The 25,796-nt window shown below is 48.7% G+C and overlaps 2 protein-coding genes across 5 annotated transcripts in view; both read right to left on the reverse strand.

Moving 5' to 3' along the window:
* Positions 1 to 192: 192 nt before the first annotated feature.
* On the reverse strand, positions 193 to 1,354 carry LOC103020677 (progonadoliberin-2). Its single transcript, XM_007195899.1, has 3 exons — positions 1,204 to 1,354; positions 923 to 1,059; positions 193 to 282 (listed from the first exon to the last, which is right to left on the reverse strand). Exons 1-3 carry the CDS (start codon positions 1,352 to 1,354, stop codon positions 193 to 195), a joined length of 378 nt encoding a protein of 125 aa, XP_007195961.1.
* A 5,244-nt stretch (positions 1,355 to 6,598) lies between these two features.
* PTPRA (protein tyrosine phosphatase receptor type A) overlaps positions 6,599 to 25,796 on the reverse strand; it is a 187,936-nt gene continuing 168,738 nt past the window's right edge. For all 4 annotated transcript variants that reach the window (XM_057529228.1, XM_057529224.1, XM_057529225.1 and 1 more), the window contains 11 exons: positions 25,660 to 25,779; positions 24,699 to 24,865; positions 24,060 to 24,195; positions 23,221 to 23,370; positions 21,952 to 22,045; positions 21,558 to 21,634; positions 20,954 to 21,088; positions 12,740 to 12,865; positions 12,509 to 12,660; positions 7,554 to 7,689; positions 6,599 to 6,898 (listed from right to left, as the gene is read on the reverse strand). In XM_057529228.1, coding sequence (XP_057385211.1) covers positions 6,824 to 6,898; positions 7,554 to 7,689; positions 12,509 to 12,660; positions 12,740 to 12,865; positions 20,954 to 21,088; positions 21,558 to 21,634; positions 21,952 to 22,045; positions 23,221 to 23,370; positions 24,060 to 24,195; positions 24,699 to 24,865; positions 25,660 to 25,779 — 1,368 coding nt within the window. In that variant the 3' untranslated portion in view covers positions 6,599 to 6,823. The remainder of the gene's footprint in view (positions 6,899 to 7,553; positions 7,690 to 12,508; positions 12,661 to 12,739; positions 12,866 to 20,953; positions 21,089 to 21,557; positions 21,635 to 21,951; positions 22,046 to 23,220; positions 23,371 to 24,059; positions 24,196 to 24,698; positions 24,866 to 25,659; positions 25,780 to 25,796) is intronic.

Genomic DNA, 25,796 nt, shown 5'->3' on the forward strand with positions numbered 1-25,796 from the left:
GCCTGCGGGTTCTCTAGCTCATTGTGCTAACGGGCGTTGCCCACCTGATATCTAAAAACCGGAGCTCACACCGACTGAAATTAGGCGATAAGGTCTTGCCTTATAGGAATTTACGCTTTCTCCTTTAGTTATCGTGCTCCCATGGTGCACTTTAAAATACAATTTGCAAAATAATAAACCATCTCCCTACACCTATCTTCTGCTATTGGCCTTGGGGAGCTCTGCAATCACTGAGTCATTCCCAGTGCACGTATCAATGACCACCTGGTTATCGGGGCCGTACTGCGGAGTGTGAGGTCGCACCCCTCACCTCTTTCCACTGGCTGTGGGCCTGCCCACCTTGAGCCACATTGGCTTCACTTGGCTGTCTAGAAGCCTAGGGGACTTCACAGCCGCCACTGTCTTATTTATGGAGGTTTTTAGTACCTCCTTCTAGTCCACTAGTGACTTCTAATCTTTTACTTTAATCTAACATAGTATTTCATCATAAATTGTCTAGGATTGGGGCTTCCCTGGTGGCGCAGTGGTTAAGAATCCGCCTGCCAGTGCAGGGGACACGGGTTCGAGCCCTGGTCCGGGAAGATCCCACATGCTGCGGAGCAGCTAAGCCCGCGAGCCACAACTACTGAGCCTGCGCTCTAGAGCCCGCGAGCCACAACTACTGAGCCCATGTGCCACAACTACTGAGGCCCGTGCGCCTAGAGCCTGTGCTCCGCAACGAGAAGCCACCACAGTGAGAAGCCTGCGCACTGCAATGAAGAGTAGCCCCCCTTCGCCGCAACTAGAGGAATCCCGCACACAGCAAAAAAGACCCAAGGCAGCCAAAAATAAATAACTCAGTGGTGTATCATTCCCCCTCACCCCCAGCCAGTTCTTAGCTGGCCCCTAGTGGCCAACGCTGGGGGCCTTTCACTCTACTTACCAGCAGTGTCTGCACCAGGTGCTGCTTCCTGCAGAGGAGCCACCGGGCCATGGTCCTACTTTCCCTGGGCACACTGTCCTTATGGGGAGCCAGAACATCGCTTGGGAGGTTGGGGACAATTTGGCCTGGGCTGTGAGCTGCAGTGCCCAGAACCCTTCCTTAGAAGGGAACTGAGGCTGCAGCCTGCCCTCCCCACCTCCACCCAAGGCTTGAGGTAGATGAAAGAGCCCCAGCCAGCACCTTCTTCTTCTCACTTAGGCTGGGGAGACCCTTCAACTCACCTGGGGGCCCAGGAGTATGTTGGGGGTCATGGAGTGAGCTGGAGGCTTGCTTTCCTTCAGGGTGCAAGCTGTGGGACCAGTGCTGAGCCTTCGAGGGTTCAGGGTGGGTGGTCAGCAGCAGCACCAGGAGGCCTAGCCCAAAGCTGGCCATGGCAGGGCTGCTCCCATGGACAGTGGACAGCACTCAAGGAGTGCTCCCATCCGTACCCCCTTCCTCTTCCTCCGGGGTCCCCTTGGACAACTGGCGTTGCAGGGGCAGCTTCAGTGTCTCCTCATGTTCTTCTCTCTTCTGCTATTGCTCCTTATACCAGGACTACAGGGGTCTGGACCCTGAGGGCTCCTGGCAACTAGCCACCTCCCAGAACCCCTGGGGCACAGAGGCTCCCCGCTTTGCCAGTTGAGGGCCTTCCCCAGTAGGGCAGGACTACCCTTTCTTCCCTCAGGGATCCCAGAAGTGAGAGAAGGTTGGAGAGGGGAACAGAGGAGTTGTTCAAGAGACAGGCAGCAGTGTGGGGGCATCTGGGGCACCCAGTGCTGGGGGATGTTATTGGCAGGCCCTCAGCTCCTTTTCCCTGTGGGTTGCTATCTCTCTTCCATGGCAGTTGGGGATGTGGAATGGATGTGTGGTGGTTACAGGGGCAAGGGTTTCTACCCCTTGTCCCTCCCACGCTAGGGGCAGCAGGCACAGGAATAGTGTTGTTGGGGAGAGATGAGGGAAAGGGGGCTTTTCTGGGCATGGGTCAGGGGTAGAGGGACTTGGGAGGGGGAAGAGGAGCAGTGTACCATGCACCCAGAATAGAGCTCCATCCCGGAGCCCCAGCCCTGGGGAGGGCAGCCTTTTCACTCACTGAGGGAGAGCTGTGGATGAAGTGGCTCCTTTGAGGTGGCTCCTCCAGGCAGCAGTGGAGCCCAGGCAGCCAGACCCAAGATTTATTGCTCAGGTAGTTCCACCCACTGCTCTGGGCCCACAGACTCCAATGATGTCTCAAAGAGGGGACGGGTGGCAGCTCGCCACCAACTCTCTTCCCTTCCCAGTGTATGTTCAGCTGCTGGTCCTGGGGTCACCAGACAGATGCCTCCTTCTTCCGTCTTCCCAGGGATCTGAAGTCACAGGACTCCTGCTTCAGCCTGGCCTATGCCCCTGAAGTCTCATCTAGCCACTTCCCTAGCTGCATTCTCAAGCTCCTGCCCTTAGGTCTAGAAAGCCCTCACAGCCCTCTCTGACACAGCAAATTATGGCCCTAAGAGAGGCAATGCCTGGGGTCTCCCTGAGTCCCACCCAGCTCAGGGCTTTCTCTGGTAAAAAAGTGGGGGCCTAAGAGTGAGGAGCCCAGCAGCCTGTTAAGAAGTCTGGGGAGAGCTATGACCACTCTTCCTGAGGGCTTGTTTGCCCACTTGTAAAATGGGTTGGGTGGGATGGTCCTCATCCACACACCTGGGCACCAGGACTGGGTCACTCCAGGTGGAAGTAGGTTTGGGTGGGGCATAGCTACCCCACAGGTGGCCTCTCTCTCCTCCAAGCAGGTCCCTGACAGGGGGCCCAGTTAAGGGGGCAGTGCAGCCTTTGTGGGCCTATCCAAAGGTGGTAGGAATAATTTTGTCCCTCAAGGTTCCAACCCCTCCTCATCCTGTACTTGGTCCAGGACCATTCACGGATTTGGGCACAGCCCCTGGAATGCCAGAAACGGCTCCCGCCTTAGTCTGCATCAGCTCAGCTTTCCGCTGCCAGCCACCAGCCTCTGGGGGGCAGAGGCCAACTTATAGGGTTAGCCAATCTCCGCCTTTGGACAGCAATTTGAACAGCAAGTGCGAGGGCAGGGTCAGGCTGGGCATCGCAGTGGCTGGTCACTGGGAGAGCAGGTGTGTCAAATTCTGTGGCAGAGATGGGGGAGATGACATCATGGGCACCTCGACTTCAGCTGCCCTGGCAGAAGGGCATGGGTGAATTTCCAAACTGACTTACCTGAAATGAATATTTGGACCGTATGATCAGTTAAACTGTTTTGGGAAACAGATTTTGTCCCTTTATGTATTGGTTAACCAAGTAAATTTTAGGAAAACATTTGCTTTGTGGTTTAGTGAAAACAAATCTTCGAGTTCAGTAAACTAGCTTAGTTCTGGTTTGGGTTTACAGAATGTTTTATTCAAAGGCCCTGGTGTTTATTTTAAAAAAGGAATGGGGTGCCTTTATTTTTTCTGTAATTTGTGGTTTTTCCTGAAAAATCCAAACAAGAACAAGCTTCCCAGGGGAAAGCTTCCCTTTCTTTCTGGCCACATACTTCGCCTTTCAGGAATATTTGCTTTCCCCTTCCAGATTATAAACTCTGGAATTCATCCTTGTATCCCTCTCAGCAGGACACAGAAAGCCATTTGTTCAGCACTGAGCTCTAGCTCACACTCAGCCCTGAGGCCACATTATTCCAGTCTGGGGGCTGCTGTAATCAGTTGGGAAAGCAGAGGTTTTGAGTTGAATGCTCAGGTGCTGTAGGAGCACAGAGGGGCACACCCCCTGAGCAGGTGGTCTGGGTGAAGGATGGAGTTAGCTAGTCTCAGCAATAGGGCTGCAGTGGGTGCTCTAGGGTAAGAGACAAAATGGAGAAGAGCTAACACAAGAACTACGGGGGGATCTGTGGGGGGAGCAGGCCTGTGGGTTTGGTGCTCAGTGGGAGTAGGGCTGGGACGGGGTGGGTGGGGGCAGAGAATGCTGGAGGCTGAACAAAAGGGCAGTGGGCTTTGGCGACTGGGCAAACCGCTGGGTGTGCAGAGCCCGAGACTGGTGCCTCTGGGCCACCCTGTGGAATCACAGTAGGAAGCGGGGTGTGTGGACCAGGAGCTCAGGGCTGGAGGAGGGCTGAGGGTCCACACCACACAGACTGCAGGAATGCCTGACCTCTGAGGAAGGGGGCTGTGGAGGAAAAGCTACAGAGTGAGGATAAAAGTCAGGAGGCAGTCATTACACCAAGCGGGGTGCTAGTGGACAGGGAGACAGTGGATCCCTGGGGCTCAGCACTGAGGATGAAAGGGTAAGGAAGGAATACGCGGGAATGGAAGAACTTAGGCATGGGGGAAGTGCTTGCTTTTTCTTCTTTTAAATGAAAGACGAGCATATTGGGCAGGTGGGGGTAGAGGATGAAGGAAAACCCAGGACAGAGAAAATTTGATGAAGTGAGGTCTCTGCAAGTGTGGCAGGCCCCAGAAGTTTGGGTGTGCAGTGGGCACAGTCACAGCTGACTGGCTGAGGAGTGGGCACTAGATGAAGCAATCTCCTCTCCCCTTCCCACACAATTGTGCCATGTGAGCCTCAATACACTTCCCTTTGAGCCTGTCGGGTTTATGTCTCCTGACACCATGTGAGCTCTGAATAATACAGGAAAAGAAAGAGGTGAAGAGGGAGTGATGAGCCATACCTATAAGCTGAGGGAGAGAAGGAAGCAAAGAGCTGGGATAATTCCTGCTTGAAGATGTCTGTTTAGCAACCAGGGGGTATGTTCGTTGCATGGCTTGCTGACCCACGGCTTGCCCGCCTCCATCTGCCTGGACATGGTTACACAGAGGCACCAATAGGTAGCTTGCAAAGAGACAGGGTTTCCTTTCCAAGCATGGCACCCCTCACCAGAAATTCTTTAGATTCTGTCTTTGCTTAATTTATCCATGCTTCTTTTAAACCTCCTGACTTTTGAGTTTATCGCCCCTTACAGTTCCTTGGTTCCTACAGAAGGACCAGAGTACACCTACTGACTTACACGACTTCACCCCTTGCAACCTTCCAGAAGGTGGTCTGTCGTGGCGCCTGGGCTTCGTGCATACACCCTGAATATGTGGTGCAGAACGTGGCTTCTATCTTGGAGCCACTGCGTCTTTGCTTGCCTGGAACCTGAGGCCCTCTGTAATGCTGCTCCGCTGATCTTTCCTCCTTTCGCTCATCTAAACTTCCAATAACCCGCAGGTCCAGTTCAAGTCCTACCTCCTCCAGCAAGCACGGCAGCGGTGATCTCTGTGCATGCCTCCATGGGCCAGATGGGGGTGCCACCTCTCACTCCTGGCAGCCCCGAGGTGCCCCTGGCCCCTGATCCTTAAGAAAGGCCCCGAGGGCTGCAAGGTTCTCTCAGCCCTGCACTGACAGTCATGGCAACCAGTTTCCTCTCCTGTTCCTGTGTTGGGCTGATCATGAAGAAAGGAGGCCATGAACAGACACACCCTCCCAGCTGTGCTCTCAACTAAAGACCACATTTCCCAGCACCCTTTGTAGCTCAGTGTGGTCTTATGACTAGGTTTTAGCCAATGGGGTATGAGTGGAAGTGAAAAGTGCAACTTTTGCTTCATGTCTTTAAAAATGAAATTGTTTGCCCAAGCTCTTTTTGCTTCTCCATGGGAAAAGACAGTGACCTCAACCATGAGGATAAGAACAACATCCTAAGGGACACTGGGACCATGAGATGGAGGATACTGGGTCTCTGGACTGGGTAGACTGTTAACATGAAAAATAAATGAACATCCACCTTATTTAAGACACTCTGTCTAACATGTTAGGCTCAATTTCGAGTTGGGATCTAAGACTCCCACCATCCTGGCCTCTGGATCTGAGGCACTTCCACATAAAAGTCCTGGAAATGAGGACAGATATGAAAGGAAATGGAAGCGGTTTAACACAATAAGTGTAGATATAAACACTTGCTCTGGACAGAGCGACATGATCCAGATAGTTTTGCAGCAAAGCACCAAGGACTGGAGAGGTCAAATTGACTCAAAGCTGAAAGCCAAGCCACCCCTCTCTCCTCCATGCCTCTGTACTTGGGGAAGCAGTGAGGACCCTGGCCATCTTCCCCAGGGAGCAAGGCTGGCTAGGACCACTGCACCAAAGATATGCTGGGAGTGAAAGAAGGGTCCTGATAACTACCTAAGAGCTAGAGGGGCTGTGTTTGTTGGAAAGAAGGAGCCAGGGAGACTGTGCCCTCTCTGCAGCCAGCTAAGACAGAACAGTAACGGCAGGGATGGGAGTGGCCCAGGAGAACCCCAGCCCTGGTATGACTGCCCCACCCCAGACAAAGGGAGAGACGTTTCCTCAGGGAGTCAAAGCTTTTATTACCTGATAATCCCTAGTGTGGTGCCAGAGATACCACTCTGGTCCCTCTACTCGCCATGGTGGGATGTAGGCGGTACGAGAAGGTGGGCAAGGGTGGAAAGGGGAGAGATTATTTACAGAGCAGGGAGGGGACAGTGGTCTTAACTGGGGGCACTGGGACAACCAATTTCCTCAAGAGCTCTGATAACTTTGTGCTTTTTTTCTTAGTTAATGCCTAGCTACCTGGAATGAGTTTTGTGTTTCTTCTTTAGGAAAAGATGTATAAACCAAAGAACAATAGAGCCCAATTTCCAGGCAGAGGATTTCATGATATCAATCCAAACATCACACTATTTAATTCCCCAATAAAACATTGGAAAAAGGACTATCAGTACTAACACATTTACATATAAAATCTCCACCTAACAGGTAATAGAAGCCTATGTACCAATTTCTAAAACAGTTGTAAGATATATACACAATTTTGGGTATATTAACAAAACAGAATATTACAAAATATTAAAGGCAATTCTCCTGTCCACGGGGCCTCATCGCTTCTCACTTGAAGTTGGCGTAATCTGAGAACGCATCAATATATTCCTGCACCACCTTGTAGCAGAACTCATACTGTTCCTGCAGAGTGAAAGGTGGGGGAAAAGGCCAGGGTAGTTACTGAAGAGAAAAATGTACCTGCAGCTCCTGACAAACCCATTTTTAAAAAAATGGAAAATTAAGAGGAAATGAATGTTTTTGTATTTCCACCTGAGCCCTGAGCTGCCTGCCAGAGTTCTGACAGCATTCCCCTCTGGGCTGAGTGCAGCTACCTTCTACAGATAGAAGAGACTGGACATGCAGATGGCGGTCCTAGGCCTGCAGAGGTCAGACATGAGCTCATGTCTGTCCACATACTCAGTGGTTACTGGTCATCTAGGCTGTCAGGAGACCTGTTGAAAGGGAGCCTGAGGAGAGGAGGTACTCCTGAGTCTTCCCCACCTTGGACCCATGGAGAAGTGAAGAGCCCCATGGGGCACCTGGGCACCCTCTTCTAGCCTTCACAGAGGCCACTTGCATCTCTTACTGGTGTGGGGCTAGGTTATGCCCCCACTGCTCTCCTGCCTCCCAAAGCTCATTTTGTTTGTCTGAGGCACCTTGAGGAAGGATGAGTCTGTGGTTACACAGTCTTCTGACTATCAGATGGGCCCCTCAAAAGAGCCTCCCCCCTGAGGTGGCTTTGGCAGAGGAGCTGCAGATGGTGTGGTGGCATGGATAAACATGCAGGGCAGCATACCAGTGTCTGGACCATGTGTGGCCTCTGCAGCCGCAGGCTCTTGACGGTCTGGAAGACATCCAAAATCCCCTCTGCTTTCACCCGTTCCAGGACTGTGCTTAGGGCACAGAAGGTCCCTGTCCGTCCTGCCCCCGCACTGTAACAAAGCAGATACACTTATCACATCTGCAATGGCTCCCTGTGCCAAGGAGGCGAGTGACAGTGACAATGAGCAGATAAAGGCCGAGGCTGGTGCTCCAGGGAAGGTCAATCATCCAGTGGAACTGCTCGGGGTGGGCACAGGAGCTCACACAGCTCTGGGGAGGTGGGTGCACCCCTGCTGCCCTTCTCACACGACCCATTCTGCTTGCTGAGGGGCTCACTCGTTGCGCAGTGGTGAAGAACCTCACCCCCACCCCCAGCACTGAGGCTTTGCTGTCCACCTACAAACAAGCCGGGGTTGGGGTGGGGGTGGGGGAATCCCCTGGCAGTCCAGTGGTTAGGACCCCACACTACCAATGCCAAGGGCACGGGTTCGATCCCTGGTTGAGGAACTAAGATCCCACATGCTGTGTGGCGCAGCCAAAAAACAAAAACAGGCCTGGGGGGCCCTGGCCTGCTGCTCATTCATGTCAAGAGTTCTGGCCCCTTCTTTCCTGCCCCTCTGCACTGGTATATGGTTGCTGATTCTTTTCCATGCTGCTCATTTTCTTCCTAAATCCCAGGAATCCAGACTCTCACCTTGACACGGTCCACCTGTTCAATGTGTCATCACCAGACCCTTACTGAGTGCCTGCTGTGTGGTAGAGACTGCGGTGGGTAGCAGTACCCCCAGACAATAAGATATGCAGTATGAGAAGGAAAAAGAGAACAGCAGTTCTAGGCAGTGTGGGGAGAAGTGCTATTGTGAACAGGGTGGTCAGGGAATGTGAGCAGAGACCCTGAGAAGGTAAGGACAAGGCCCTTGGAAATGATCATCTCAGGAATGACGCAGGAGTGTGTCTAGGTGCTGAAGCCACTGTAGCTGCATCTGAGGGAGGGAGGGAAGTGGGCGGGGTAAGGTCAGGGCCCTCAGGGAGAAGGCCAGGCCCCCGGTGCACTCCCTGCCTGGCCTGAGCAAGGAGCCCTCAGACATGTCGTACCTTGTGAGCCAGTGTTTGGATTCTGAGTAAAGGAGTGATGTGGTCTGACTGAAGTTTTAGAAGGAGCTCTCATGCTGCTGTGTTGAGAATAAACTACAGGAGGAAGGGTGGGAGCAGGGAAACCAGTGAGGCCAGTATAGTTACTGAGGAGAGAGCATGGTGGCTTGGACAGAGGGCCATGGTGAGGGAATGATAAACACTTGATTCTGAAATTATTTTGCAGGTAGAATAGATGTACATGTGTGAGAAAAAGAATGGTTCCAGGCTTCTTATCTGAGTTAAGTGAAAAACCACTTCTTGATGTGGGGAAGGCTGTGAAACAGCAGGCTGGGAAAGAAAGATCGGGAGTTCTGAAATAACCCTTTAAAACTGAAGAGGCCCAAGTGGAAATGTTGAGTAGGTAACTGGATATATAAATCTGGAGTTTAGGGGAGAGGGTGAACTGGTGATAAAGATTTGGGAGTTGGTATTAAGCCAGGAGATTGGATGAGTTCACCTAGGAGAGTGACTGTCAGTTGACAGAGGTCCAAGGACTTGGCCCTTGACCACAGATGGGGAGGAATTAGCAAAGGAGACAGAGAAGGAACAGCCAATGAGGACAAAAACCCTGGAGAGAAGCTATGCTGAAAGCATTCCACAGAGAACCAAATGACCAACTGTGTCTAATGCTGATGAAAGTCAAGGATAATGAGTTAGGAAGTGATCACTGGACTCAGCAATGTGAGGGTCATAGGCGGCCCTCACAGGGCAGTTGCAAGGGAGTTATGTGGGGGGTTAACTGAAATGGGCTCAAGAGAGGCTGGGAAGAGAGGAACTGGAGAGTTAGTATGAACAAATATTTTGAGAAATTTTACAATTAAGGAAAACAGAGAAATAGAGGGTAGCTGGAGGGGAACTGGAGGCAAAAGGTTTTAAAAATATTAAAATGGGAGAAATTATAGCACATTTTTATGAAGATAGTAGGTATCCAGAAGAAAACCTGATGATGTAGGATAGTGAAGTCAGGTCCCTGAAGAGACAAAAGAGGATGGAACTGGTATCCAAGTGGAGGGTGGGTGTGGCGGACTTTAGCTTGACTCCCAAGATCCCTGCCTCCTGGTGTTCACGTACTTGTGTGCTTCTCCTCCCCTTGAGTGTGGGCAGGACTTGTGATGTACTTCTAACCAACAGAATGCAGCAAGGGTGATGGAGCGTATACAATTACATGTATGTGATTATGTTACGTGGATCATAATGTCTGTCTTGTAAGGAAATACTCTCTCCTTTGTTGGTTTGGAAGAAGCAAGCACCCATGCTGGGAAGGTCCACCATGTGGCAAGGAACTTCAAAATACAAAATTCCACAAGGAACTGAATGCTACCAACAACCAAGTGAGCTCAGAAGTGGATCCTTCCCCAGTCAAGCCTCAGATGGGACCACAGCCCATCTGGTCAACACCTTGACTGCAGCCTTTTGAGACCCTGAAGCACAGGACTCAGCTAAGATGTGCTCAGATTCCTAACCACAAAGACTGCAAGATAAATGTGTGTTGTTTTGCGATGCTAAGTGTGTGGTAATATTATTACACAGCAATAGAGGACTAATGTAGCTGACTTCAGAGAGAGTTCAGACAACTCATCCAATGAACAGGAGGGATGCAGGGTCCACAGCACTAATGCAGGTAGATGGGGAGCTGTGGTGGTTAAGAGCAAGTGGAAATTCTCTGATCGCTTCTTTTTTCCTAGGCAGATAGAAAACATGGTCATTTCTTAAATATGAGGATGGGAGAGGTATTGGAGGTTTGAGGTTTGAGAGGAGGATGAAATGATCATCCAGGACAAAGGCTGGCAGGCTTTTCTGTAAAGGGCCAAATAGAAAGTATCTTAGGTTTTGTTGGGAAGAGAGACAAAGTCAAGTTACAACTGCACAACTGTGCTTCTTGTGTGCTGAGCAGCAGTGTGAGGTAGTAAGAGTACCACGAATGGTCTCAATACTGCTGCTGGAGCAGGACAGCAGCCACAGATAATATATAAGCATAGCCGTGTTCCAATAAAACCTTATATATGAACACAAATGTAAATTTCATGTAATTTTCACGTTATGAAATATTCTTCTTTTGATTAAAAAAAAATTTTTTTTAATGTAAACACAAGTCTTACCTTGCAGGCCCCCACAAAACCATGTGGCAGGCAAGCTCTGGCACTGGGCCCTAGGTTGCCTAGCCCTGGTCTAGAACAGTGGGAGATGCAGGACTGCAGGGCAGCACTAATGGCCAAAGATGAAGTCATCAGAAACGTAAAATGAGGCTTGTAACATGGTGCTTTTCTTTAGCCATATTCAGCTGCATGGTGCAGGGTAGCTAGAGAATCTGGGGTTTGCCAAGAGAGGGTGACTAAGGGAGAGAGGAGCATGGGAGATTTAAAAGTGTGGGCAAGGAAGTATTTATTTTTGTAGTTCAAGGAATCCTTTTAATTTGCCAATCCAATGGACAAAAAGCCATGTTTTACTGTTTTCATCCCCATTTCTCATATTGCTAATAAGGATTAGCATCTTTTCATGTTTACTGTACATTTGTATTAGATGGTGGACTTTGCCACTTTTTCTTCTTAAAAACATTTTTTCAAATGATTTATTTTTGTACGGGTAATAAATTAGCATAGTTCAAATTTCAAAAAGGTCAGAAACAGTGGAAAGTCTCCTTCCTACTCTACTTCTTCATCCTTTTAGTTTCTTCCTGGGAAACAACCAATGTCATCAGGTCCTTGTGTGTCCTTCCAGAGATAATTTATGCATATACCCACATAAACAAATTCTTTCCCTGTCTCCCACTGCTTTTCTCACTAAGCAATAAATCTAGAGGATTACTGAATACCAGTACACAAACAGATTTCTAATTAATTATCTGAAGCTCTGTAGTATGAGACATATCAGAGCTTACTGAACCAGTCCCCTATTAATACATGTTTAGATTATTTACCATCTTTTTTTCAATTTTTTTTGGCTGTGCCGCATGGCATGCCAGATCTTAGTTCCCCAACCAGGGACTGAACCCGTGCCCCCTGCAGTGGAAGCCCAGAGTCTTAACCACTGGACCGCCAAGGAAGTCCCTACCATCTTTTACAATTATAAACAGTGCTTCAATTCTTGTAATTACATATTTCATTTTGGCCATTTGAAGAACATTTACTGGATACATTTCTAGAAGTTCCTTTGCTCACTTTTCTATCTTCAAAACCAATTTGTAGGAATTTTAAATATATTCTTCCTTCCCTTTTAAAAGAGATTCCCTTCCCCCAATTATAAAAGCAATACAAACTCAAGGTAAAATTTTTTCTAAAATGCAATCTCATACAATGTGCCCCAAACAAAATCCACCCCCTGCCCCATGGGTCCCCTTGCTATCTTTCTTCTGTCAGTGACACCAGCCATTACCCAGCCTCGAACCTAGGAGACTCCTCTTTTTCACAGCTATGTTTATAGTCTTGCTCATTTTTCTTCTAACTGTTTTCAAAATAGTTGCCCTTTTCTCTTTTCCTGTGTTTCTTAGGGAAACAGATCTCATTCCCATGTTGCCCAACTGGTCTTCTCCACTGTCAGTGTCCCCTGCTGTTCCCCTTCTGCATCACCTCCCCTGCCCAATATCTTAACATTAGGGACTGCTGTTCCCTAGCACTTAAAGTGTGAAGTTCTTATCATCTGGGCCTGTCCTGGTCATCAAACTTGATTGCCACGTGCTCGCCAACATCCCGCTCTTGTCTGGCTTTCCTCACTGTCTGATACAGGCTCCCATCACACCCCTCTGCCTGCCTCCCATGCCTTTCTCTCTTTTCCCCCTGAGGGTTGGGGTGGGCATACCTGCAGTGCACGGTGATGGGGTGGTTCCCTGACTGCTGCTGCTGCTTCTGCACGGCTGCAATGATGCTGATCATGCCCTTTCCATCACTGGGGATGCCCACTTCAGGCCAGCCATGGAAGTGGAACTGCCGGATCTGCCGGCTCTTGTTCTCCTTTGGAGGAAGGAGGATCAGAGAGGTAGGTGCAACCCTGCTTTCCCTGTGGGAGGAGCCCACCCACCAGGCATCTTACCCTGGTGTTGGTGACCAGGAGGTCTCTGACGGTATAGCTCTCACATTCCTCCTCCTTCTTCAGCTCCACTGTGATGTCTCCATAGGACACCAGTCCATCAGAGGGCCAGTACTGGGCACACTTCTCCTGGGGGACAAACGGGAGAGGTGAGGGGCTCAGAATACCATGTGTGGTAAAAGCAGGGCTGCCCTGTGAGCAGACTGCTCCTCTCAACACAGCCACTTCTTACACCGACACACTTCTTCCCCAAGGTGTCAAAAACTCAGAGGGTCCTTCTACTACTTAACATCACTCCAGTTTAACTTCTGATCCTCAGCAGGACATCCATATTGAACAACTTAAGTCCACTCATCACTTAACCTTTTGCTATTATTTATAGTCTAATTTGCAACACTGACAGGGTCTGTGAAGAACTCTGACCATCAGCTCATAGCTGCATCTAACACTCAATGGCAGGGTGGAGGGAGAGGAGGAATCAGTGTCTTTGTTCCAATTCCTTTTTCTTTGCTCCTTAGAGGTGTTCCCATATTTGTAGTTACTTATGTATGTCAGACCGCTAACCCAGAAAAACTGAACCCAATTACATTCTCACCCAGCCATGGTGCTTCACCAAAGCCCAGTCCACGGTATGCTTTCATTCCTTTCCTCTTTAACACTTTTTTTTTTTTTTAATGTGTAACTTCTATTTTCTGTTTGTTTTAATTAATTTTATTTTTGGCTGCATTGGGTCTTCATTGCGGTGCATGGGCTTCTCTTGTTGTGGAGCATGGGCTCTAGGTGCGAAGGCTTCAGTAGTTGTGGCACGCAGGCTCAGTAGTTGTGGCTTGCGGGCTCTAGAGAGCAGGCTCAGTAGTTGTGGCGCACGGATCCGGACCAGGGCTTGAACCCGTGTCCCCTGCATTGGCAGGTGGATTCTTAACCACTGCACCACCAGGTAAGTCCCTCCTCTTTAACTCTTTAATCTGCAGTGGCACGTTATAGTTGCTAGCTCTTGTGTTTTTTGTCCTTGTTAGTGAGCACAAGATGGTTTACTGTTGTCTCTGCTTGCACCTGGCTCAGTTCCTTCTATAGCTCCTTGCGGGCAGGGGCTGCCTCTTTTCATCTTTGTTTTCTCAGCACCTTGCACACTGCCTGCATCTGGTAGGTTCTCAATAAGTATCTGGTAAATGAATGCGTTTAATGTCTGCAGAACAAGCCAGGGTATAAATACATAAACAAAACAAAATACGGTTATGCTGTCCTTTCTTTAGAGCATTTTAGGGGAGATCTTAGATACTTCACTGTTGGCAATTTAAAGATACTCAACCATATGGGACTTCCCTGGTGGCGTAGTGGTTAAGAATCTGCCTGCCAATGCAGGGGACACGGGTTCGAGCCCTGGTCTGGGAAGGTCCCACATGCCGCGGAGCAACTAAGCCTGTGTGTCACAACTGCTGAGCTTGCGCTCTAGAGCCCGTGAGCCACAACTACTGAAGCCTGCGCGCCTAGAGCCCACGCTCCGCAACAAGAGAAGCCACAACGAGAAGCCCGCGCACTGCAACAAAGAGTAGCCCCTGCTTGCCGCAACTAGAGAGAAAGCCTGTGTGCAGAAACGAAGACCTGATGCAGCCAAAAATAAAATAAATAAATAAATAAAGATACTCAACCATAAATGTACTCTATGTTCATTAGAAAAGATTTGGGGAAATTAAATACAAAAATAAAATCACTGATAAGTCTCTCAGTCCGAATAAAATCAGTATTAAAAGTCCATTTTAATGACTTTTCTTGCTTTTCATGTGTGATCATTCATTACCCCCTTTATAAATGACACTGAGCTCATTTTAAAACACGGGATTATTAAAGTGGTAGATCAAGGAAATGTCACAGACCAGTGCTTTTCAATGTGTGCCCACTAGGAGCCCTGGGGATACCCTGAGGGTCAGAGCTCTGGGCCCTCTCTTCAACCAGAACAGCTTTAGAAAAATCTAATTAAGCCTCACCTTAAACAGAGACTACATTGGTTTTCAGGGCTTGGTGGGTGGAGTGAGCTTTGTTACCACAGTTCCTTCCCAACACTGCCTTTATACAGTTTTATCAGTCAGAACTAAAGACTGGGGCTTTAAAACCATTAGAACTGCTAAGATACAAAGAGCAACAGCGTGTAGGAGCTAGAATCACACTATGGCAAGAAAAGGAAATATTAATGGTCCCACACTTAACAGCCTTCAGACATTTTAGATCTTCTTAATTTAGGAAAAGAGGCATAACAGAGAAGAAAAGGGACAGATTGGAAGGAGGACTCCCAGGGATGCAGAGTTGAACCATCAAGAATCCCCTCTTGGCTTCCCTGGTGGTGCAGTGGTTAAGAATCCGCCTGCCAATGCAGTGGACATGGGTTCAATCCGTTCCGGGAAGATCCCACATGCCGTGGAGCAACTAAGCCCGTGCACCACAACTACTGAGCCTGAGTGCCACAACTACTGAAGCCCACGCGCCTAGAGCCCGTGCTCCGCAACAAGAGAAGCCACTGCAATAAGAACCCCGCGCACTGCAACAAAGAGTAGCCCCTGCTCGCCGCAACTAGAGAAAGCCCGCGCACAGCAACGAAGACCCAACGCAGCCAAAAATAAAAAGTAAATAGAATAAAGATAAATTAAAAAAAAAAAAAAAAGAGTCCCCTCTTTAGGGAATTCCCCAGTGGTCCAGTGGTTGGGACTCTGCACTCCTACTGCAGGGGGCATGGGTTTGATTCCTGGTTGGGAACTGAGATCCCACAAGCCACGCGGTGTGGCCAAAAAGAAAGTCCCCTCTTCAAACTCTGGACAAGGAGTTGGTCAACAGTGAAAGCATGTCTGCTCTGGCTGCCTAATGGGGACAACCAGCCAAAATGATTACCTGTGGTAGGACCAAGAAGTTAGATCAGTGCTGTTGTAGGGTGAATTTCAAGATGACACAGCTATTGTAGGGAAGCAGGTATGGTGTGCTGAGAGAAAGCAAGCCTGGTAAACTTATGGGGATAGGATTTAAGGGACGACATGAAATAAAGAGAAGCCACATAAGATGATCGCAGATGTTGGACCGATGGCAGGAAATTACCCTACTCAGCCAGGTGAAGGCTTATTTAATTTAGCCCTCTGGGTGGGCCCAACAACACAAACAGAAAAATCAGGTTGGGCTTAAATGGGACTTGACTCCTGAGGTGCCTCTCATGGCTGTGGGGAGGGATATGGCAAAAAGAGCTGTAACAGAATCCAGAGCAGGGGCCAGCAGTGGCTGTACCCACTGTCGCCCAGGGCTAAAAATGCCTTGGTATCCTGCTGAGGATGGAGACATGAGAGCACAGAGCTGGAGACTAGGCCTGTGGGGAATGCAAGGCTGTGACAAATATGGGACCTGACCCTCAGGGAGTAGAGGCTGTGGCTCACCTCAGAATCTATGCTCCACTCTGTACACAGAGGGCAGACGGGGATGAGGGAAAATGGAAACTAGGAGACTTGAAATAAGCAATGGAAACAGGAGAGGAAGAAGGACCCAATTCAAGTCTTGGGACTGGATTATCAACAGGAAAAGTTTCTAAATTTTGAATGCATGGGTAGATTTTCCCTCAAGATGAGGAAGCCCAAAGAGGATTTTAAGACAATGAGTGATATAATTAGATTTATACTTTCAAAAGGATCACTGGCCTCCATGTGGAGAAGTGACTAAAAGGGGATGGGAATGGAAGCAGGCAGACTGGCTGCCAGGCTACTTCAGTGATGCAGGTGAGAGATGATGGTCTGTATGCGGGTGACAGGAGTTACACTGAAGAGAAGTGGATATGCTCAGCATACATCAGGACTCACTGACAGACTGGTTGTGGAGAATGAGAAAAGGAGAGGAATAAAGGTATTCTGATTCGAGCATCTGGGTGGAAGGTGGTACAATTTACTGAGATGGGTAGGGTGGGATGAACCAGTATGAGGGAAAGGAGGAGACCAAATTTTATTTGGGCCATATGAAGTTTGAGATTCTTAACAGACATCCATGAGAAGATATCAAGTAGCTGTGTGGGTACACCGGTCCACAACTGGGAAGATGGGGGGTAACTGGTCTAGAGACATAGATGTGAGAGTCCCTGACATACAGATAGTATTTAAAGCCACAGAGTTGGATGAGATCCTCAAGGAATAGTGTATCAAAAGAGAACAAAAGTGGGTTAAGGCCTGAGTGTTGGACACTCCAATGATTAGAGGTCATGCAGAGGAGGAGGAGGTCACAAAAGAAATAACAAAGGAGTTGCCAGGCCAGTGAGCGGGGAGGGGGTGACATCATCGAAGTCAAGGGAAGAAAGTGTCTTGAGGAGGAAGGAGTGTGTGTTGACGGTTTCACACGCTGCTACAAAGGAACAAGAAAGACAAGAAAAGAGAAATAACTTTTGCATTGGGCAGATGACGGTCACCGGTGATCTTGACTGAAGCAGTCCCAGAGGAGTCAAGCCTAGAAGGAACAGGATGAGGAGAGAATGTGAGGGGAGAAAGCCAACGCTTTTTAAAGGAGTTTTGCTGGGAAGGGGTCCAGAGAAATGGGATGGCAAATGGGAGGAAATGTGGGGTTAGGAGATCTTTGTTTTTTAAAGATAGGAAAGTAACAATAGGCTGATAAGAGTATAGAGGAGAGAGGGGAACTATTTACAGATGGAGGTGAGAGAAGATAATGAGAGCAGCAACATCCTTGAGAAGACAGAGGAGAGGAAGGGACCAGGGCACAGTGGCTAGTTGGACTGAGAAATGTAGGAACACTTTTCTACTGCAACCAGAGAGAAGACAAGAGAATGGATGAATGGATATAGATTCATCCAGCCCCAGGCTGGCTGCTTGGGGGTAAGAAGATAAGAGCATTCTTGTCTGCTTTCCTAGAGAAGAATGAGATCAAAGGATAAGGTGCGAGTGTGATGGGACAGGCAAGAGGGAATGTTGAAGGTCTGAGGAAAGAGAAGGAAGGGTAGTAGGATTGGTAGGTGACACTAATTACACATATTAGATTTGTGGTCACGAATTCAATGTGAGACCACTCAGCACCATTTTGCGTTTTCTCCCAGTAATGTCTGATACCAGATGCAGGCATATAATTGAGTTTAATAGGGTAGAGACCTTGCCATGAAAGTGAGAGACCATGAGGGAATAGTGGATGTTAACAAGGGAGGGATTATAATAATGACAAGTCACAAAAACTCTTAACAGAGTAAGAAGGAAGGTGGGGACATGACTGGGGTGATTGAGATTGAGAAAATGGAGGAACCAATGTATCTAAGGACCTGATGAGGACAAAGAATTACTGGAGTAAGAGATGAGAAGTAGTGAGGTGAAAGGACAGGAGATGGTAACAGGGCGGGATGCCTAATGTTGACATTCCAAAGTCAGTGCAGATATGGGGGGATGACAAGGTTGTGGTTTGACCATGGAACTGGATGGCTAAGGAGGCTGAGAAGCTGAAAGACAAGAGTAGATGGATCACCCACATACATACTTTTGCCTCCAAGAATAGAAACAGAAATAGGAATCAAAAAAGGGGCAGCAAGCCAGGTGTTGGAGTCATCCGTGGGTGATTGGAGATGAGGAGTAGGTGTTCAAGTCTAGTAGAAGAATGCTTGGGAACTGGGGTTTAATCTAAGATTTATATTTTCAGGTTATGGACTCTAGGTATTGGTATCCCTAAAGAAGCTGAAACAGAGAAGTTTTTCAGTCTTTTCTCTTGCTGTCTTTGTTTACCCTCTTTCCCCTAGATAGCACTAAGTTTCTTGCTATGGTCTGGGGTTGAAAACAGTGATGGTGATACAGAGCTTTGTGGGCAAGGGTCTAACAAGGGTCTATCATGTTTTACTGTCTCTCTGGAGAAGTAGAATGTGGCCTTGGGTTGAGGTGACACCATGCAGAAACTGCTAGAGCTGCTCTGCCCACTCTGATGATGATGGTGGATGCATCAAGCTGCAGCTGATGAGAGGAACTCAGGCCTTACCAAGCCTCTTGGTGTACCCCCCTGGTTTAAATGGTGCAGAAAAATAAAACAGGGAGAAGAGAATTTTAGGTTTTAATTCCTTTGGAATTTTAATGTATACAGAATTTACATTTTTGGATCAGACTTTTTCTCGGAATTTAAATTGGGGGTAGGGAGTGGTGTCAGAATGTATAAATGGAGACACCCTTCATTGTCTCATTTAGGCTTACTGTGTTAATATCTCTGGGAGCTACACTTGATAAGATGAATGGGAGGTGGAACAGAAAGTAAAATTTTATCTTAGAGGCCGGTGAGGCTGGTAAAGAATGTTACTATAACCTGTTCTGTTCCACTTCAGAAGCTTCTGTTTCACTGGCCCTAAGACAGAAGCATAGGCACAGGCACAGTGTTAGTAGGTAGAGGGGAATGGGCCTCATCCAACTGACTGCAGGCCTGGCCAACGGGCAGGAAAACTTGTGTGTGCATGTCCCCTCTCTCCCCACCTCTACCGGTGAGAAATGCTTCCCGCCCTTCTGCCCTGTACTCTCACTAGGTCTACTTCAAGGATGGAAAAGCCTGACAATCTGACTAGACAGAGTCTGAGGTATTCACTGGGCTGCTTTTTATTACAGGGCAGTGGACTGAGAATGTGCTCGCCATTCCAGCTTTTTCTGCCTGTTCTTTGGACCTGCCCATCATAGATCCAGAGGGTGGAAGTGTGGAGGGAACCTCATGTAGGTCCCTGGTCTATATGTACGTTCCCTCACAGCTTATCAGAGAGGGCCAGGAGACATGCACCTAATTCCTGATAACAAAGTAGCTCATCCCCCAACTGGCCTTTGTCACTCAGGTGTACGCTTCCTCCAAATCTCTCACCTCATCAGTATTGTTATTAATGATAGGTGAAGACCTATAATGTATGTCTGTTGATTAGGTACATGATACAAATCCGAGAAGAACAACTAATGAGTTAAATGATTAAATCTGAAAAATCCTGACATAACGGAACATCAGGGTGAGCAAATATCAAGGCTGTATCAAGGTTAAAATAAACAAACTGCCCAAGTACAGAATGGGAAAGATGTGGCTTGGAAAAACTAATGTAAAAAACGTATTTAATTCTTCCTCTCCCCCCTTCCCCCAGTCCAGTCCACCCCACCTCTGCACCATCTGTCGGGGCAGACCCCTTCTCACCACCCCTGCTGAGTCCAGGCCACCAGCATTACTGTTGCAGCTTCCTCTCTGCTTCTGGCTTGCTTGCTCATTTCTAATCTGTCCTCCTCACCAGAGCCAGATGGATTTAAAGAAACCTACAAATCTGATATTGTCAAGAGTTCTTAAACTGCTTTACAAAATTCAAACTCTTCACTATGGCTTAGAAGGACCTTGTCCCCCGGGCCCTTGCTGGCCTCTCCTGCTCTTTCTCTCGATTCTGACCCCTGTTAAGCTGCGCACCAGGCATCATGGAGCACCCATTTACTGCACTGTGCACCACAGCAGAAAGAGTCTGAAGATAATAAGCACTATCTGAACACAGACTGAGCCACACAGTAATACTGAGAGGGGTGGGGTGGGAGGTGGACACAGAAAGAGTGACTCCTGAGATTGAAAGTGCTCAGTAGAGGCTGCAAGGTTCTGACTCAGGAATAGTGTTAAGAGATTTCCTACACTGAATGGGAGCTGGCCTAGGGGCCTCTAAGGTCCCTTTATAGTCTGAGTATGCTGACAATTCTCAAGGGATTTTTTCTTTAAAAGGTTTCCTTGTTATTGAATGTTAACTTACAAGTTTCTTGTTTTTGTTATTTCTCAAATTCTATTGTTTTCTTTTGTGTAGTCAGCAAAGAAGTGACCCATCTTCCCACCAGGCTTCTAGTTAATTTCTCTGGCTTGGAAGGCACTTTCTCCTGAGAGACACTCACACAAGCTCCATGTGGGAGCCTCAGCCTGTCTCTGTATCCCTCCTCTGACTAGTTCTGCCCTGCCCGTGGAGGTGGGGTGCAGAGGGTGTACACAAAGCTAGGCCTGGGGAGACTGTATTCAGGAGAGAAATGAGAGGGTGTGAACTGTCTGGGAACCGAATGGAGGCTCAGACCAGTCCTGAGAGAAGCTGACTGTTCAGATACCAAGCAGCTGGGCAATGGCTCTTTGATTAGTTTAAGTCAAAGAAAAAGTCCAAATACCCTCTTAGCACCCCCCCACACCCCCCCTTTTTTTCATGTGTCTTTTGTCTCCTACGGCCCAGGACCTTTTTGAGCTCACCTGGCCTCTCTCCTCCAGTTCTGTTAGCATCACGATAGAGCAGGATTTCCACTCCCAGATCATTCGCCAGAAGTCCTCAATTGTGTGGAGAAGAGGGCCCTGGCTGGCGATGTAGGAGTCCTTCTGCCGGTAGCCCTGTACAGTCCAGGTCAATGGCAGGAGGGAGATGGTTTGTTCAGGGAGGGGTTAGTGGAGAAGACAGGCCACTGGGATGGGATGGGGGCTGCCTGGAGACAAACACATCCCAGGCAGAGCTCCCCTTTGGCCACGGACCAAACCCTGGCTGGCATGCTGGTCTTGTAAGATGAGGGAAGTGGGTCTGGGGCTAGGATGGAGACAGCAGGAATGGGAAGGACCAGAGGTTAGTGTTTTTAGTCTTTGGTCTGTGCTGTGAACTTTTCCTTCCAAACTGGTGTTTGCCTTCTGTTCCCTCACTTTCTGCTCTTAGGGGCCCTGACAGACCTAGTGCACAGGAAGGGTATCAGTTCTGTATTTGATGACTGACTCAAAGACCACCCTTCCAAGCATTGGGAGGGCAGCACTGCAAGGCCCAGCTGAATGTCCATGGAGTGTTGGGAGCTCCGGGGACACAGCCACCACTTACATCAATGAAGGATGCGTTCACGTAGTCTGTGTTCTCCTCACCCCTCTTAACTGGAATGATCACTCTGTTGAATTCATCTGCAAGAAGGACAGCAGCTTGTGGCTCCCCAGCATCGCCTGTCCTCTTCTCCCTCTCTTTCCATCTACCCCCCCGGCCTCAGCTCTGAGCAGATATCATTCCAGCTGGGCAACAACATGCCTGTTCCTAGCCTAGGAGGCAGAAAACCTTTGGGCTTCATGCTCTTTCCAGAAGCCACTGAAGAACTGGGAACAATAAGAGACAATGCCATAATTCTTGTCTCCAAGCTGATCATTACCTAGTACCCAAGAAGTTCAAAGGGTGAAGGGAAAGGGGGATGGGGCATTAAGGCTTGGGGTGGGGAGAGGGCTCTTACATGGAATGATCTGTAAAACCCGGTTCTTCTTCATGTTGGCTGGAAGGTTTCCGGTCCGCATCTTGTCATTCTGGATTTTGATTGATGTTAATTTCTGAATTGGGAAGGGGAGGGGAAACATTACTGATCTCAGTAACTGAACCTGACAAGATTATGTCTGTCACTGGACCTGCATCCAGGGCACACTGGCATACTGCTCTTCTCAGCAGAGCCCTGACCTCCATCATTTCCACATGTTCTTATCAGAACACAGTTTTTCTGTCTTTAATAAGCCAAGAGCGTTTGGGAAACACTGTCTTCCTGGCTCCTGTGGACCATTCTGGGAATCCCTTAGATTGAAACTTTATGATCCTGGAACAAGTAATCTAGTCTTATAGGAGACAGTGTGCCCTTCCTCCCTCTTCTCCCTGCTGTTCTACTCCCAGAGGCTGTCTTAGATTCTTTAGAAAACGTTATTCAAATATATATCCTCCCTTCTCCTTATTCCAAGGTTCCTTCTTGATTTTTGCTACTCAAAGTGTAGCCCATAAACCAGCATCAGCCTCGTCTTGTTATATATGCAGAATCTCAGGTCCCAACTCAGACCAGCTGAAACAGAACCTGCATCATAATAGGATCCCGAGGTAATTCATGTGTACATGATAGCTTCAGGAGTGCTTTAAGGCAGTTGGTCTTCCCCATCCCAATCCAGAATCTCTTGCTTCTGGGAGCACTTTTATTGATGAGAGTGTGACATGTCCCTTAGGTGTGTTGAGAACCACTGTCTAATGGCATACAGCAGGGGTCCGCAATCTATGGTCCACGAGCCAATCTGGTCTGCTGATTGCAAACGAGGTTTTATGGAAACACTGCCATGCTCATTTGTTTACGTGGTGTTTATGGCTGCTTTTGTGCTATAACAGCAGCGCTAAGTAGTTGCAAATAGAGACCGCATGGCACGCAAAGCCAAAAATATTTACTTTGCAGAGAACGTTTGCTCTTGCTGTACATTATAATTACCTGGGAGGGGGAGCTGGGGGACTTAAAAAAAATACCATTGCCTGTTTTTGTTTTTTTCCCCCCCTAAACACAACACAAGTGACTCTAACATGCAGGATGGGTTGAGAATGACTAGGGTATGAGTAAAGGGCCAGAGACCCACCTCCTTAACCACCCACATGCTTTGCAAGGGGATTCACCATTTGTTGGTAAATCCACAAGGAGTCAAGCATCCTGTATTCTGTAGGTCACACAGATCCTTCATCCTGAAAGAGCTCAGCTCCAACTTACCTTAAACTCCTCCTCTAATCCATTGTTGCTGGACCCTGGGATTTTGTTGTAAATTTTCTGCAGATGTGTTTCTAGAGAGGTGACTTCCAGTTCTGTATCTCCATAGAGATAATGCTCCAGAAGGGCTTGGTATATGAAGACGTACTGCATCTGAAATGCAGATGATGCCCGGGTTCCCAGTTACACACATGGTCCTGGTGGTGCCAGAGCACTCTCTCCCACTCCCATTTCACTTCAGTCCACGTCTTCAATACTAGCAGAGAGAAAATGATTCACTCTTGTCCCAATTCAGGGAGGCAGGACTCGAAAGGCATGAGTCCCTCTGGGGGTGCTTAAACTTGGAAGGGAGGGTCCTACTCTGGTACCCTCCTGGAGAGGACAACTCCAACTCCTGCTCATTCAGAGAGCACAGACTGGATAGACTGAGGGGCTGTCAAATTCTGGTGACACACAAAACCTGTGCCAGCCCCCCTCCCCTCCCAGTGCTGTGCCCTTTGAACTCCATGCCCTAACCACAGAGCTGATCTCACTGTTGCTCCTGGACCTGGCTGAGCTGCATCACAACTCTGTGGCAATGGCTCCCTTGGCTGCCCACATACCTACTTCCCTCAGGACCTGTTCCATATCCTTAGAGTCTAGTGCAAATGACATCTGCCCCACCTTCCATATTCCCCTAGGCACAGCCTCCTCTGTGCTCCATAGTTCTTTTAATACGTAACTTATAAGGGCCCTTCATCACACTGTATGATGATCATTTACAATAACCTGGGAGGCTGAGTAATCCATGAGGCGGGTAGATGTTTTGGTCCTGGAATGCCCCCTACCCACAAACCACTCACATCTGTTTGCACCATCTGGCAGCGCTGTGCCCGGATCCGGCTTACAAAGCCATAAACGTCCACCTTCCGCTCTGTATGCATCATGTCCAGCATGGCATCAATGACGACAAAGGTTCCTGTACGCCCTACACCCGCACTGTAGCCAGAGAGCAGGAGTATTACTGGGATGGCTAGCACGTCTTGTGGGAACACCCAGGGAGGGGGCAGCACAGGGTAGGGCTCTTTCTTCAAGGCTTTAAATTCTAATTCTGTATGGGGTAGAGCTGGGACTCTCACGGAGCCAACAACTCCACTGTACCCTGAACTCCTTACCTCTAGTTATCAGGACCAGAGAACCTTGACACTTAGAATGGTCTGAAGATTCCAAGTACACAAGGCAGCACTCAACCTAGCTTCTTGGCTTCATAGCAGTGGTCACCCCACCCCCAATGTTGGAGGATTGCCCTTCCCTCTTTCCTCAAGTGCTTTCCACCCAGCACCTACTTTTCTTGAGGAGTCTCTCTGGATGCTGCCCTGGTGCCCCAAGAGCTCATCCGCTCTGTGCTAGCCTCCTCAGCCAGGGCCCCTGTGCCTTCCCTGCTCTCAGCATGGGAGCAGAATGTGACATGAGTGGGGAGCCAAGGGTCAGGCCACACTGACCTGCAGTGTACCACGATGGCCCCTGCATACTGCGGGTTACAGGCCTTCACCTTCTTGAGGAACTTGAGCATACCAATCGGGGTGAAAGGCACCCCAAAGTCTGGCCAGCTGGTAAAGTGGAACTGAGTGATGAGGCGCTGTGGCTTTCTGTTGGTCACATCGCCCACCTGTGAATTGAAGAGATCCCTGTGTGTTGGCCCTGATACCCTGGGGTAGGGCAGCACCAGGGGAAGGAGGGTGAGGCTTAGGGGCCAGGGCCAGCTGTGGCTATCACTGACAATGGGAAAGTGAGAGGACTAAACTTCCCAAGAAAGTTTTAACCATGGACAGAGAACCTTCCCAGGAACCCCATGGGGTAGGCAGGCTGCTACTATTATTCACAGCCTACAGATGTGAAATGTGAAACTCAGAAAAGTTAAATGACCTGGTCTAGGTCCCAGGAGTAGTAAAAGGCAAGGTCAGAACTAAAATGCAGGTCTCCTGACTCTTGGTAAGCCCTCTTTTCATAGCACCACTCTGCCCTCAGCTGAAGGCAACCTTTGCTCAAGCCTCCAGGGTCGCCCTGGAGGGTCAGGAGCAGGGCCCACCACATCCTTGATGTCAGGAGCCTTTGGGGTAAGAAAGGAGGAGAGGTAAGTCAAGTACCAGAAGATACTGGTGCAATACCTCCTGATGCACTTGGTTCATACCTAAGATGACCAAACTCCATCTCAGTAATACTTTTTCTCCCAGCCATGAAAAGTCATGAAAATGTTCCCCCCTTAGCTTTGACCAAAAGAAAAAAACAAGAAAAAAGAAAAATCCCCTGGGAGCCCAGAACTCTGATTTCAGAGTTCGAACATTTTGCACACTCAGCAATTCCTGACCACCCTGAGTAAGACGGGGATGACTCAGCCTGTCTGCCCTCTTAATGGTCAGCAGATTCTAAATGAGAACCAAGAAAGGAGGTAGGAGACAGTACCTGTTGAATGCAGAACTTCCGCACTGTGTAGTCCACCAGTACGGTCACATCCTCTACTGACACACGGATATTCCCATAGGTCCAGCAGCCTTGGTCTGGCCAATACTGGGCGCACTTACACTGGAAAGGAACAGACA

The sequence above is a fragment of the Balaenoptera acutorostrata genome, chromosome 15 (assembly GCF_949987535.1).
Source record: "Balaenoptera acutorostrata chromosome 15, mBalAcu1.1, whole genome shotgun sequence".
NCBI classification, from domain to species: domain Eukaryota; kingdom Metazoa; phylum Chordata; class Mammalia; order Artiodactyla; family Balaenopteridae; genus Balaenoptera; species Balaenoptera acutorostrata.